This window comes from Oryctolagus cuniculus, chromosome 14, assembly GCF_051225735.1.
Source record: "Oryctolagus cuniculus isolate XC-2025 breed Fujian yellow rabbit chromosome 14, ASM5122573v1, whole genome shotgun sequence".
NCBI lineage: Eukaryota > Metazoa > Chordata > Mammalia > Lagomorpha > Leporidae > Oryctolagus > Oryctolagus cuniculus.
This window is the reverse complement of record NC_142880.1, coordinates 62,731,088-62,746,614: the sequence shown is the minus strand read 5'-3', so window position 1 is coordinate 62,746,614 and position 15,527 is coordinate 62,731,088. Positions and strand designations below refer to the sequence as shown.

General features: G+C 44.0%; 1 protein-coding gene and 1 pseudogene across 8 annotated transcripts in view; both read left to right on the top strand.

Annotated features, from left to right (window-relative positions):
- CPLANE1 (ciliogenesis and planar polarity effector complex subunit 1) overlaps positions 1-15,527 on the top strand; it is a 134,060-nt gene that overhangs the window by 101,086 nt on the left and 17,447 nt on the right. For 6 of the 8 annotated variants that reach the window (XM_051853812.3, XM_089312744.1, XM_089312740.1 and 3 more), the window contains 7 exons: positions 109-196; positions 2,557-2,715; positions 4,600-4,630; positions 5,140-5,271; positions 8,988-9,153; positions 14,633-14,691; positions 14,957-15,124. In XM_051853812.3, the coding sequence (XP_051709772.3) occupies positions 109-196; positions 2,557-2,715; positions 4,600-4,630; positions 5,140-5,271; positions 8,988-9,153; positions 14,633-14,691; positions 14,957-15,124 (803 nt within the window). The remainder of the gene's footprint in view (positions 1-108; positions 197-2,556; positions 2,716-4,599; positions 4,631-5,139; positions 5,272-8,987; positions 9,154-14,632; positions 14,692-14,956; positions 15,125-15,527) is intronic. The other 2 variants (XM_089312743.1, XM_089312742.1) reach the window with 1 other exon arrangement.
- On the top strand, positions 6,041-6,740 carry LOC149122350 (large ribosomal subunit protein eL24 pseudogene; annotated as a pseudogene).

The window sequence follows — 15,527 nt, the reverse complement described above, 5'->3', positions numbered from 1 at the left end:
TTGCATTAATGCAAATGTTTAAAACTTATATAAAATTATTTGTGATATTGATATGAGCAGTGTATAAAATCTGTAACTGTTGTTTTGTTGTGTGTGTGTTTTCTGCAGTTTGGACAGGTGGATCATGAGGAATTGTCTCCTGGCTCTGAAATTGAAAAACCATTAGCTTCAAAAACCATCAGCATTTCTGAAGAAGGTTTGTTGTGGGTGTGGCAGGGGCTGGGACTGAGCCTTGTTTGGTTGATCAGAAAGAATAACATTGTTTCTTGGAATACCAGAATCAGGAATAGTGAACTGAAGACATCAGCCTCCCAATTTTTAGTTTAGGGTTATTTTTGTAATAATGTAATTGACTCCCACCTTAAGGTCGTTTTTACCCCTGAGAAGCCAGTAACCTCCTCGAGCTTTGACGCCAGAAGCGGGCAGTGTGGCCTGGATCTTAGTTTCTTTGGATTCTGAGCCACTGGTTACCCACAGCTGAGGACTGCACAGGGCTTGTGGTTATGCCTCTGTTTGAGGTGGTCAGGTGAGCTGACACTGGAGGCTCTGGTTAAGCCAGGCAAGAGTTTTTTGTTTTTTATTGAAAGGATGAGATTGGAGTGATATTGTTTATTTCTACTGTATCTTTTTTTTTTAAGAAATATTTAAAATCAAAAATCTCCAATTCTCTTGTTCACTACCCAAATGGCTGCAGCAGCCAGGACTGAGGCAGGCCGGAGCCAGGATCCAGGAGCTCCCCCTAGGTCTCCCATGTGAATGCAGAGGCCCAAGCTTTGGGCTATCCTCCACTGCATTCTGAGGCATACCAGAAGGGAGCTGAATTGGAAATGGAGTAGCCAGGACTCGAACTGGCATCCATATGGGATACCAGTGCTGCAGGCTAGGGCGTTAACCCACTGAGCCACAGCACCGGCCCTTCTACTGTATCTTTAGTTGTTTATACCTGCACTCTTATTCAGTCTGATCAAAAGAAGACAGCTTTTTCAGTGTTCTCAAAAAACCATCCTGTCTGATACTTCTTAAAATATTCATTTTCTTGGCCGGCGCCGCGGCTCACTAGGCTAATCCTCCGCCTAGCGGCGCCGGCACACCGGGTTCTAGTCCTGGTCGGGGCGCCGGATTCTGTCCCGGTTGCCCCTCTTCCAGTCCAGCTCTCTGCTGTGGCCCGGGAGTGCAGTGGAGGATGGCCCAGGTGCTTGGGCCCTGTACCCCATGGGAGACCAGGAAAAGCACCTGGCTCCTGCCATCGGATCAGCGCGGTGCGCCGGCCGCAGCGCACCGGCCGCGGCGGCCATTGGAGGTGAACCAACGGCAAAGGAAGACCTTTCTCTCTGTCTCTTTCTCTCTCACTGTCCACTCTGCCTGTCAAAAAAAAAAAAAAAAATCAAAAAAAAAATTCATTTTCTTTATTTTTTTCATGTAGTCTGTGAGTGGTAAATTTCTCGTCTTTGAAAATAACTTTGATTGTACTATAATTTTTGAGTGATAGCTTATAACTGAATATAGAATTCCAGGATAATCATTGCTTTCCATCACCATTTTGAAGCTATCTTCTGCCATTTCTTTCTCTTTTTTTAAAAAAAAATTTGAAGCAGAGACAGAACTTCTGGTTCACCTCCCAAGTGCCCCCAGTGGCCTTGGACTAGGGGCCAGCACCAGGAACTAGGAACTCAATCCAGATCTCTCATATGGCTGGTGAGAATCCAATTACTTGAGCCATCACTAGTGTCTCCCAGGATCCACATCAGCAGGAAGCTGGAGTCAGGAGTGGAGGCGGGTATTAGCCCGGACACCCCCAATTTGGGATGTGGGTGTCTTAACTGGCATCTTTGTCACTGAGCCAGATTTCTGGTCACTAAGTATCCACCATGTGCGGTCAGTCTAATTGCATGTCCTTTTATCTCTGAATTCATAAGATTTCTCATTTTAAATTTATTTTGCTGTTTTGAAACAATATGTCTAGGTCTTTATCTTCCATTGAGGTAGTAATGACTCTTCGGTTAATGGTTTAACATGGGGAACTTTTCACGTGGTATGTTCGGCAGTGTTGTGTCCACCCTGTTCTTTGTTCTTTCCTCAAACCGTCCTTTGTAGGTTTGTTAGAACTCACTCTGTTCCTTATCTCTTTAACCCACTCTCCATAATTTCCTCTCTTATCCCCTTGGGGTTCTCACAGATATCTTGGACCTGTCTTCCTAGTGTGCCAGTTCTCTTTTCTGCTGTCCTCTTATTCTTTCACCCATTCCTCATGATTTTAGTTTTGATGACCACATTTTTAATATATAAAACTTCTGTACTTTTTTTCCAAATCTATCTGTTCTTTTGATGTTCTATCCTATTCTTCTGGTATGGTTTCTATGCCTTTTAAATTGTTTTTTATTACTATGGAAGAATTTTGTTTCATATTAAATTAATTCATTATACAGTAAAAATTTATCAGAATATTGATACAAACTTCTGATATATCTGAGATGCCAGTGGAAGTATTATAAATTGTTTTCATGTGATTTTTTTGGCTAGTGTATTCTTTTAATTGTAATATGTGTTCTGAATTAGTGCATGTCCTGACTCATGTGGATGGGGAAGATCAGAGTGACAAGATTTCAGAAGCTGAATTTTCAGTAACAGAAAATCGTTCTCATCAGAAAACCTGTGTATTTCCTTCTGCTGATTCAGCTGTCAGCCTTTGCAGTGGCCAGAACACTGCTTCTCCTGGTACTGGTCTTCATCTTTGTTATTTCTCTATACTTTCTGCTACCGCGTTATTGAACTGTGTTCACTGGGGCCACAGGTAGGAAGAATTTGTGAAGGCCATTATGTAATACTTACTTCATGGAAGTTACAACTTGAGCCATTCATCTGAAGAAGTGTGTTACATTGTCACCTTTATAAAGTGTACTACAGCCACGTATCTCCCTGTAACCAAGGTTAAATAGATGAGAATAACAACTGGAATTACCATGTCTGATTTCCACAAACATTTAGAAATTTAAACTTTGCAAATTATGAGAACTTTGAATTTTAATTTGAAAACAAGATACTGGCTGCAAAATACTGAGGCTCTGCCATGTGCTAGACGTCACTTTTTATATGCACAGATTCTGGTTTAAGCTTGGCCTGTGGCTTACTTTTATGATCTCCATTTTACCATTGCAGATATTGAGACTTAGATTTAGCACCACTTTTTATTCCATTTTATATGGGAGGAAAAATTAGCAGTGATATTCTTTTTTTTTTTTTTTTTTGACAGAGTGGACAGTGAGAGAGACAGAGAGAAAGGTCTTCCTTTGCCGTTGGTTCACCCCCCAATGGCCGCCGCGGCCGGCACACCGCGCTGATCGATGGCAGGAGCCAGGTACTTATCCTGGTCTCCCATGGGGTGCAGGGCCCAAGCACTTGGGCCATCCTCCACTGCACTCCCTGGCCACAGCAGAGAGCTGGCCTGGTAGAGGGGCAACCAGGACAGAATCCAGCGCCCCGACCGGGACTAGAACCCCGGGGTGCCAGTGCCACAAGGCGGAGGATTAGCCTAGTGAGCCGCGGCGCCGGCGCATCTACTGTTTCACTCCCCAGATGACCTCAATAGCCAGGCTGGGTCGGGCGGAAGCCGGGAGCCCAAGTACTTGTGCCGGCTTCTGCTGTTTTCCCAGGTGCACTAGCAGGCAGTTGGATAGGAAGCGGAGCAGCTGGGGCTTGAGCTGGTGTTCTGGTGTGGGATGCTGGTGTCACAAGTGGTGGCTTAACCTGCTGTGCTGCAATGCTAGCCCTTAACTTCCATTTTTTAGCACATTCTTCTGAAGTCGTAATACTGGGAAACAATTACTCACTGAGAATGGATTTAATCTGGGGGCCGCTTCTGGCAAGTTAAATAGATGATGGGGTTGAGTATCACTTTTTGAAATGAAAAATAAGGAATTGTGGTAATCAAGGAATAAAGCTTACTGATTTTGGTTAAGAAATTGTACAGGCAGTCCCTGTGTTAACTTGTCTTTCCCAGGTAAACTTATAGAAGATTTAATAAATTGTTTGCTTTAAAGACATGTAGTTAACATTGAACAAGGTTTAAAGAAGTCATTCCTTAGTTTCTGTCCTTTCAAGTAATTTGCTTCTTAGATTTAAATTAGATATCTTCCAAAAGGTATTACTTTCAGGTTACTAGAGGGTTTTTGTCATTTGTGTTTTGTTTTAAAGTCAGTTGCATTCTGGTATTCCACACCATGTACCAAAGATGCAACTGAAGGATATCATGTTGAATGAAGAATGAAATAAGCTGGACCCAGAAAGACAAACACCTTATGTCTCCCGTATTCATATGTGAGAGCTAAAGTTAAAGGATAAAATAAAAAAATCCGTGTACTAAAGGAAGAGGAGTTGAAAAATATTCTACAGGATACTCAAGATTCTAGGAAGCAATCCTGAAATGTAGTAGTACCAAATAGCGTATTCAAGACGAGGACAAACATGTTGATGAATATGTATTTAAACCAATTCAGAGATTTAAAAATATTTCTTTTTCTGAGTATATGATTTGTATATGTGATTACTGATTGACACAAAAAAAGACCTGAAATTTTTATTAATAATATTTCTTTCTTCAAGGTGCAAATAACAGTGATGAATTACTTGAAAGGTAAATATTTTAAAAGCTAATTCTTGATTTTAATTAAGTTTGGGTAAAAATATGTATTCTAGGAATTTTGCAATATGTATGAACTCTTAAAGTATACATCTTTGCATGGTTTAAAGAAATGTAATAAATTCCCACTGAGAACTGAAAATTGTTACATACCTTTCTATTTTAACACAATTAGAATATAGACTCCATTTGCTACATTTCCCTTCACTAAATGTGTATTGAATTTCAGCAGCAAAATCTGCAGACTCTTTTCTTGGTCCTTAAGAGTTTGCTTTTCAAAATGCATTTGCCAAGTCATCTGTTGTGGATTAGGCTTTTCATTTAGAAAAGCATAGAATACTAGAAATTAGTATATTAGAATGACAAAATATCAGAAAGAGTAGGTACGTGTTTATCATTTTGTGTTCAGGTACTCTTGAAAGGCGTAGTTTCACATGTTTAGTTTTGTTTCATTATGTTGTGGATACTGATTTTTGTTTCTCAAATCACATTCGCAAACACAGTGCTTCAGTCGATGCACTCCAGGTGGCTGGCCTGACTGACATTGCAGACATTATTGATGATCTGATAACCGGCGGTGGAGTTTCCAGTGAAGAGCTTGGCTTAACAGAACAACAAGCTAAGAGTATCTCCAGGTAAACTTTGAAAAAATCATTTTTTTTTCTTCTTAGAGGCAGAGAGAGAGGGACAGGCACACACACACGGAGTCAGAGAGGGAGAGAGCGAGCACTTGCGAGCGCTCGCATCTACTGGTTCATTCCCCAAATGCCTGCAACAGCCGGGGCTAGACTGAGCTGAAGCTGGGAGCCCAGGAACTCTGTTCAGGTCACCCAAGTGTGTGGCAGGAACCTGGTCAGACCAGAGCAGGAATCAATCTTGGGTCTGTGAAGCAAGATATGGCCAGCTAATGGTGATTAAATGTCTACCCCAAGAATTCACTTTTAACCCATTGAAAATATTGGTGTTTCAAAAATGTTCAGAATGGACATTTTTAATGTGGTATTCATGAAACAAATTTGAAGCTATTCTAGAATATACTTTTTCTTCATCACTAGTTTTTGTGATGTGTATGTGTCATTTGCCCCTCTCCCCCAACAGTACATAACTGGTTTATTCAGTGTAGCACATTGTATCCAGCGAGTTTTTCCAGGGTCTCAACACTCTGTCATACATTTCATCTCCTCCCTCCTCTGCTCCTCCCTCCCCTCCCCTTTAGTTCCCTTCTCTTCGCCTTCCAGCCCTGCCTGCCTGCTGCCTGCCTGCTGCCTCCCTGCCTTTATTTGGAAGGCAGAGAGAGGAAGAGACAGACAGAGGTCTCCTATCCATTGGTTTGTGCCCCAACTGTCTCCAGTAGTCACGGCTGGGCCAGGCTGAAGCCAGGAGCCTGGAAGTCCTTCTGGATCTCCCATATGGGTGTCAGGGGCCCAACCACTTGGCCAGCTTCCACTGCTTTCCCAGGTGCATTTACAGGGAGCTGGATCAGGAGGGGAGCAGCCTTTGCCATGGGGAGCCACTGCCATGAAGGTCGAGCTGTGCAGCTGCAGTGGGTGCACGATCGATCCCAGCCACGGGAGGCACCATGAGGACTGATGGGAAGGTGTTCTCATTTCTTAACACAGAATGCAAGTCTGAGTTTCTTTCCAAGAGGAATCCTTGGCAGATAAACTGCACTGTCCTCTACAGAAGAAAACATAAAAGGGGCAGCCGGAAGAAATCCAAAAGAAACGAACTCGCCATGCAGTCAGATTCCAGAGGCCATCACTGGTGCATCTCTTGCTGATATAACGGCCAAGAGAAGTTAGAAACCTGAAGTCAGACTCAATGAGAACAAGCTATCAGGGCTGCCAAGGAAGCCAAAAAAGCTAAGCAGGCATCTAAAAAGATAGCAATGGCTGCTGCTAAAGCTCCTGTACAGGCAGCACCTAAGCAAAAGTTCGTAAAGCTAGTGAAGGGTTCCGCTCCCCAAACTAGTGGAAAATGCCAAGTTGGCACATTAGAGTTTTAACTAAAGATTGGAGTATCAATAAAAAAACGAAGTAGAGAAGCTGGGTCCCCCACTGGCACCCATATGGGATGCCAGCATCTTGGGTGGTGGCTTAACCTGCTAGGCCACAAGCCTCACTTCTTGACTTTTATAGAGTCAGCTTTACAAGGAGCAGCTATACTTCTTTATTTCCTAGCTCAGTTCCACTTACTGCCTCAGTAAAAATAGTGTTATAATCAGACTTTAAAGACTGACCAGAAAACAGTCTACCCCCCACCCCGAGAAAAATAAACGATTATTTATTTAGTGGACTTTATCTGCTATATTATGGCCTTCTATCACAACATTGTAAACCCTAACTGCCTAAACTAGCACATTTAATTACCTTCAATATTTTTTTTAAAGACTGATTTATTTTAAAGGCAGAGTTGGAGAGAGGGGAGAGAGAGAGATGAATATTGACTTAACCTGTGCCATAGCACCAGTTTCTTTCTGCTGTTTTTAAGTTGATGACATAAATATTTCATTAAGTCTATTAAATGTCAAAAGTTGGGGCTGGCACTGTGGTATAGCAGGTAAAGCCACTGCCTGCAGTGCTGGCATCCCATATGGGTACTGTCTATGAGTTTCGGCTGCTCCACTTCCAATCCAGCTCTCTGCTATGGCCTGGGAAAGCAGCAGAGGATGGATGGTCTAAGTGCTTGGGACCTGTACCCCTGTGGGAGACCCAGAAGAAGCTCCTGGCTCCTGGCTGCCAGTCGGCCCAGTACCAGCTGTTGGTGCCATTAGTGGACAGAAGACCCCTCTCTCTGTCTCTGCCTCTCTGTGACTCTGCCTTTCAAATAGATAAGTCTTTGGGGAAAAATGTCAAGAGTGATAAATAACAAAATTTTTTTTCTATTCCTGATTGGAGATAGAAATGTAAGACCAAGTTATGTCAGTGTGCTGAAGGGGTCCAGGGCAGGAGAGTCAAAGGCAGCACTTCACCAGAGTTTGAGCTGTATCCTAAAGGATCTGTAGAAACTCATGGCTGTGGGCCAGCCCTGTGGCATAGCAGGTAAAAAGCCACCACCTGCAGTCCTGGCATCCCATATGGGAGCCGGTTCGTGTCCTGGCTGCTCCACTTAGGACTCAGCTCAGACATTAGACCACAATGAAGATCTGAGGCCTGCTGGCGCTGCAGCTCACTAGGCTAATCCTCCGCCCAGCGGTGCCGGCACACCAGGTTCTAGTCCCAGTCGGGGCGCCGGATTCTGTCCCGGTTGCCCCTCTTCCAGGCCAGCTCTCTGCTGTGGCCCGGGAGTGCAGTGGAGGATGGCCCAAGTGCTTGGGCCCTGCACCTCATTGGAGACCAGGAGAAGTACCTGGCTCCTGCCATCGGATCAGCGTGGTGTGCCGGCTGCGGTGCGCTGGCCGCGGTGGCCATTGGAGGGTGAACCAACGGCAAAAGGAAGACCTTTCTCTATCTCTCTCTCTCACTGTCCACTCTGCCTGTCAAAAAAAAAAAAAAAAAAAAGAAGAAGAAGAAGAAGAAGAAGATCTGAGGCCTTCTTTTTAAGGAGAGAGGGAAGAAAAGAAGGTTAGGGAGACAGAGAGCCAAGAGTCACCCAGAGTCACCCGTGTCCTGCAGGAATGGGCCAACCCAACCGTTCCTGCCGTGCCTGGTCATTGACTTGGCCAGACTGTGGACGTGGGACATGAAACTGAGCAGGAGCTGGGGAGATCCAGAACAGTTCCCTCTGCGTTACAAGTTCTGGAAGTGATGGAGTCTAGGATATAGATTATAGATAAGAAAATCTAAAACAAAACCGTTAGGACTGGAATAGTGAAATGGTGAGCAGAGTGGAGCCATGTAGGAGACCACGTATGTTTGAGAGTTAAAATCCAGGCTTGTGGTGCAGTCCCAGCTACTTTGCGCCCCCAGCCAGGTTCCTGCTAATGTGCTTGGGAAAGCTGCAGAGGATGGCAAGTGCACCCGAGTGTTTGGGTCTCTGCCACCCACGTGGGAGGCCCAGATGGAGTTCTTGACTTCAGCCTCAGCCTGCCCTGGCTATTAGGACCATTCAGGGATTCATAGCAGATGGAAGATCTCCCTCTCTGTCTCTCCTTCTCTCATTCTGCCTTTCAGATAAGTAAATAAATAATTAAAAAAAAAAAAAGTTCCAGAGAGAGTGTAAAGAGAAAAGAGCTTAAAGCAAATGTATAGGGAATTTGATCATTCTGAGACCCTTTTCAGTGGATTTCAGGGAGCAGATTTTAGCGAACTGCCTAGAGCAGGGGAAGACTCCAAGTACACAGTAGTTAGTCATGGTACTTCCTATCTGCATGAAAATGTAAAAGTAAACGAAATCTTGTTCTGTTTCTCAGGATTCAGCGTTGTTCTGGCAGGCGTCCACAAAGAACTGAGAGAGAGAGGAGAGAGATTCAAGTGTGGATGAAAAGAAAACGGAAAGAAAGAATGGCAGAGTACTTAAATCAGCTGGCAGAAAAGAGAGGGCAAGAACATGACCCTTTCTGCCCCAGAAGCAATCCGGTAAGTCCGCCATGTCCCAGGAGTGGGATTATCATAGACTGTGTAGTTTTATCATGTCAAATAGTCAAGGATTACTGTAATTTGGATAAATTTTATTTGTTTAGAAGTCACTGTTTACTTAGCTCAGGAAAAATTAAGAAACTTCAGAAAATATAGCAGGATATTGTACAAACCACTTTCACTTGAACTAGCTTAAATACTTGTTTTCTCCTCCAGGCTCATTATGGCTCTAGCATTTTAACCAGGAAGTTGAGTGAGTAGGTGTTTTGCTGGAGTTAAATTTGTAATTTTCGGTGAGAGTTAGGGGCAGCTGAACAGCTTTGTGCATATGAAAGCTGTTTTAAAATTTGATTTTCTACATTAATTTATATATGAAGAATTTTTTAAAGTATGGTCTAATCTTGTACCTGCAGAACAGTGGCTAATGTGTGTGTGGGGTTGTTTTTCTTTTTTTTAAGATTCATTTTATTTGGAAGATAGAGTGATGTTTCATTCTCTGGTTCATTGTCCAAATGGCCACAACAGCCAGGATTGGGCCAGGCTGAAGCCAGGAGCTCAGAACTCCATTTTTGTCTCCCACATAGGTCGCAGGGGCCCAAGCAGTTGGGCTACTGGCTGCTGCTTTCCCTGGAGCAAGAAGTAGAGTAGCCAGGACTCGACCTAGCACTCTGATATGGGATGCTGCTGCTGTTAATATACTGGCCCTTGTTTTGCTTTTATTTTTTCTTTTCTTTGCTCTTTTTCCTTTTTCTTTCTTTCGCTATTGATTTATTTATTTTGGAAGTCAGAGTTACAGGGTATTGGGGGAAAAGAGAAGTCCTCCCATCAGCTGGCTTACTCCCCAGATGGCCTCAATGGCCATGCTAGGCTAGGCTGAAGCCAGGAGCCAAGAACTTCACAGGGTCTCCCACAAGGGTGGCAGGGGCCCCGACAATGATTTCCCAGGCCATTATAGAGAGGTGGGTCAGAAGTAGAGCAGCCGGGACATGAACCAGCACCCTTATGAGATGGCCAGTGTCACAAGTGGTGGCTTTACCCACTGTGCCATAGCGCTGGCCCCTTTTTCTTAACTGCCTCCCTTTTTTGGTCATTTAATTTGAAAAGCAGAGAACTCTCTCTCTCTCTCTCTCTCTCTCTCTCTCTCTCTATATATATATATATATATATTTTAAGATTTATTTGTTTGCTAGGCAGAGATCAGAGAGAGGGAAGGACAAAGAGAGAACTATCTTCCATCTTCTGGTTCACGCTCCAGGTAGCTTCAGTGGCCAGCACTGGGTCAGGCTGAAGCCAGGAGCTTCTTCTGGATCTCCCATGTGGGTGCAGCAGCCCAAGGACTTGGGCCATCTTCCGCTGCTTTCCCAGATGCATGTTCCAGGGGAGCTGGAACAGAAGTGGGGCAGCCAAGACTTGAACCGGCACCCATATGGGATGCCAGCACTTCAGGCCGTGGCTTAACCTGCTGCGCCACAATGCCAGCCCTAGAGACAGAGAACTCTTTCATCTACTAGTTTACTCCCCAAATGCCCAGAACAGCTGGAGTTGGGCCAGGCTGAAGCCAGGAGCCTGAAACTCAAGCCAGGTCTCTGATACGGGTGGTAGCGACCCTGCTGTCTCCCAAGTTGCACAGCAACAGGAAGCTGGATCAGAAGCAGAGTGCTGAGTTGAATTCAGGACTTCCCAAGTGGTGCATCTTAACTGCTGTGTCAGACATCCGCCCTTAACTGCCTTTTAAACAGTCAGTGTTTATTTTCTGAGCCTGAGTATAGGCATCACTGTGGCTATGTCAGATTTTTTTCCTTCAAAAAAGTGAAAAAAAAAAGCAGTGTTACTTTGATAATCATATTAGTATGAAAATTAATTTAGGTTATAATTAGATTATATTTTTATCTTTGACTTTTTAATATAAAATAAAATGTTTCATTTTTTTCAGCCTCATTAGTAGAACACATTATTTTTAATGTTTTTTGATTAACATGTAGTAGTTGTACATTTAAAAAATATTGTCATTGTATTTGAAATGGAGAGAGAAAAACACACACACACACTGACAGTGACAAAGAGACAGATACAAAGAGATCTTCCATCCACTGGTTCACTCCCCAACAACCAGGGCTGGGTCAGGCTGAAGCCGGGGCCAGGCTGAAACCAGGAGTCAGGAACTCAAGCTGTGTTGTTGGTAGCGACTTAAGTACTTGCTATGTCTCACAGTGCGCATTAGCAGGAAGCTAGATCAGAAATGGAGGAGGGATGTGCACCAAGCACTCTGATAGGGAAGGCAGGCGTCCCAAACCAATTCTTGATCACTGCACTGAACAGCTGCCCCACCATGCTTAATGTATTTCCTCCCTCCCTTCCTCCCTCCCTTCTTGCCTTCTTAAGAGTTACACAGAGAGGAGAGGCAGAGAGAAGGGTCTTCCATCCGCTGGTTCACTCCCCAGTTGGCCACAACGGCTGGAGCTGCGCCAATCCAAAACCAGGAACCAGGAGCCTCCTCTGGGTCTCACATGCGGGTGCAGGGGCCCAAGGAGTTGGGCCATCTTCTACTGCTTTCCCAGGCCATAGCAGAGAGCTGGAAGAGGAGCAGCCGGGTCTCAAACTGGTGCCCATATGGGATGCTGGCGCTTCAGGCCAGGGTGTTAACCCGCTACGCCACAGTGCCAGCCCCTTAATGTATTTTCATGAATTAAGCCCAGTGTTTCCCATATGTATAGTGTAAATTGATCCAACCAACTATCCCGTTTCTGTGTCTGGAGCCTAACAACTCCTCTCTTCCTGTTCTTTATACAGTATATATTGTGAATTATACTCAGCTGTTGGTACTGTGGAACACTAAAATTTCCTTCTATCTAATCTCTCTCCCACCCTTCCCAGCCTTTACTAATCACTATTCCAAGTTTAATTTTTTTTAACTTCCACAGATGAGAAAGCCAGATATATACCCAATGGAAAGGAAATCAGCATAGCAAACATGCATTGCCATGTTCATTACCGTGCTAGTCACAGCAGTCAACATTTGTGATCAATAGATTACAGGAAAAAAATGTGGTATATAAACATATGATGGAATACTGTTCAGATATAAAAAAGAATGAAATTCTAACATTGTTAGCAAAATGGATGAAACTGGATGCCATTGTGTTAAATGAAATAAACCAGACACAGAAAGACAATAACAGGGCTGGCACTGTGGCATAATGGACTAAGCCTCTACGTGTGGTGCCAGCATCCCATATGGGTGCCGGTTTGTATCCTGGCTGCTCCTCTTTGGATCCAGCTCTGTGCTCTGGGCTGGGAAAGCAGCAGAAGATGGCCCAAGTCCTTGGGCCCCTGCACCCGTGTGGAAGAAGCTCCTGGCTCCCGGCTTCAGATTGGACCAGCTCTGGCCATTGTAGCCATCTGGGGAATGAACCAGCAGATGGAAGACCTCTCTCCCTGTCTCTCCCTCTCTCTTTCTGTAACTCTGCCTCTCAAGTAAATAAAGAAATCTTTAAATCTGTCATTTGTAAAAGGAGAACACGTTGTGTAAGAATTTTCCAGCTAACGCTGTGCCATATAAATACCAAACCATGCAAAAATAATTGAACTATTGTCTAAAGTGTGTTATTTTCTTGGAAAGAGCATGTTGTTAATATATTTTTTGGATAGCGTTAGGGAAATGATAGTGACCTTTGAGGCTACTGTGATATATAACCAAAATGCTAAAGTGTGTGTATGTCCCCTCTCCATGGTAATATCACTTTCAAAACGGTTAAAATTGGGACCAGCATTACAGCATACCAAGTTAAGCCATCAACTGAAGTACCAGCATCCCATATGGGCACTGGTTTGAGTCCTGACTGGTCCACTTCTGATTCAGGTTTCTGCTAATGGGCTTGGAAAAGCAGTGAAGGATAGCCCAAGTACTTGGGCTGCTGCACCCACATGGGAGACCCAGATGAAGCTCCTGGCTCTTAGCTTCAGCCTGGCCCAGCCCTGGTTGTTGCAGCCATTTGTGGAGTGAATAACCTGATGGAAAAATCTCTCTTTCTCTAATTCTGCCTTTCAAATAAAATAAATTATTTTTTATATAAAAAGATGTTTAGAGTTGTGTCCAAATATAGAAAAAATTAGCTATGAGGGCATAGTGTTTGCAACATCTCATTCACAATTATAAGCACATTTCTTAGTTTTTAGCTTGATTAAAAACATAGTGGGCCGGCGCCGTGGTTCACTAGGCTAATCCTCCACCTGCGGCACCAGCACACTGGGTTCTAGTCCCTGTTGGGGAGCCGGATTCTGTCCTGGTTGCCCCTCTTCCAGGCCAGCTCTCTGCTGCGGCCCTGGAGTGCATTGGAGGATGGCACAAGTGCTTGGGCCCTGCACCTGGCTCCTGGCTTCGGATCAGTGTGGTGCGCCGGCCAGCTGCAGCTGCCATTGGTGGGTGAACCAACGGCAAAGGAAGGCCTTTCTCTCTGTCTCTCTCTCTCACTGTCCACTCTGCCTGTCAAAAAAAAAGTATAGGATTAAAAAGGGGTTAATGTAATTAAAATTTTCATTTGAATTTCTATCAGAAATCATTAAGATTAATTTGTTATAGATACTACTGTAGATGACGTCAAGAAAGCTAATTTACCTTTGGGTGGCCAATTTTTTTATAGGTAATTGTGTACAAAAAGAATTAATCTTACATGTAACAACAATAATTTTGGGGGATGAGATGCATATAATAGATGTTTGTCTATTTGCTTTCTGGGGCATACATTTTTGAAGAGTTTCCAGGCTACAGTGGACGTAGCACTTTTTGAAGCATCAAAATGGTGATTTTATTTTTATTTTTAAAAGATTTTATTTTATTTATTTGAAAGGCAGAGTATGCAGAGAGGGAGAGGCATTACAATCTTCCACCCACTGGTTCACTCCCCAAATGTCTGCAATCATTTGGGCTAGGCTGGGCGGAAGCCAGGAGCCAGGACCGTCCTCCTGGTGTCCCACGTAGGTGCAGGGGCTTAAGCACTTGGGCCACCCTCTGCTGCTTTTACTAGATTGGAAGTAGAGCAGCAGGACTTGAACCTGGCGCCCCTATGGGATGCTGGTGTTGCAGGCTGGTGGCCTTACCTGCTGTACTGCAACATGGCCCCAAAAATGATGATTTTAAATGTCTGACTCATTTCTACTTTTTCAAGCAAGCTCTTGGTGAGATTAATCACAAGATTGAGTATAACAGATAGGGATCTCTGCTCCTAAAATGTTCCTTTTTTTTTTTTTTCATTCAGCTGATAACTTGCTTCCCTTCTGCATACATACTTCACATTCCATTTATGAAACTGGATTTTACTTGAATTTCCATGTTTTAACATTTTCAGGTTTTGTGCTAGCTAGGTTAGGAAGTTTCATCAGATATGGCATTTTGCATTGTTTCCTAAGTAGCAGAATTATGTCTAATGGTTTAAATACTTGTATTAAACAATAATGAACTAACTGGTTACTTCTTGTGCAGTTTTATATGACTTCAAGGGAAATCCGGCTGAGACAAAAGATGAAGCATGAAAAAGACAGGTGAGTTTGGTAGCTCCTCCCTTCATATTCTCTCTAGCCCAGGGTCACTCAGCCTAGGTAATGCCTTAGGAATTCTGTTTTTTATGATATTCTTTTTGTTGATAAACAGAAAACTATAGGAGATATCACTGCAAGGAAAAGAATTGGAAAAGCATTGGGTAACAAAACAAACAAAATGCTCCTTGTTCTTTAGGCACTGTTTCCTCTCGAAATAGCGACTGAAAACGACTGTTTCAGTAAATGGTGTCTAACTGTTTGTTTACAGATTGCTGCTGTGTGACCACTATAGTCGTCGAATCTCACAGGCGTACAGTCTAATGAATGAACTGTTATCTGAATCAGCTCAACTACCAGGACCCACACAGAAACCATTGCCTTCCAAACCCAGCACTGTTCAGTCTCCCAGATGGCAACATTGCCCTTCTCCAAGAAGGTAAGACAAGGTTGTCATGTCATTTGGGAGTAGTTAGCCCTGATCAGAAGAAATGTACTTTTTTTGTTTGTTTGTTTGTTTTTGACAGGCAGAGTTAGACAGTGAGAGAGAGACAGAGAGAAGTCTTCCTTCCATTGGTTCACCCCAAAATGGCCGCTATGGCCGGTGCTGTGCCGATCCGAAGCCAGGAGCCCAGCACTTCTCCAGGTCTCCCATGCGGGTGCAGGGCCCAAGCACTTGGGCCATCCTCCACTGCCTTTCCGGGCCACAGCAGGGAGCTGGACTGGAAGAGGAGTGACCAAGACAGAATCTGGTGACCCAACCAGGACTAGAACTCGGTGTGCCAGTGCCGCAGGCTGAGGATTAGCCAAGTGAGCCCCGGTGCTGGCCAGAAGAAATGTAC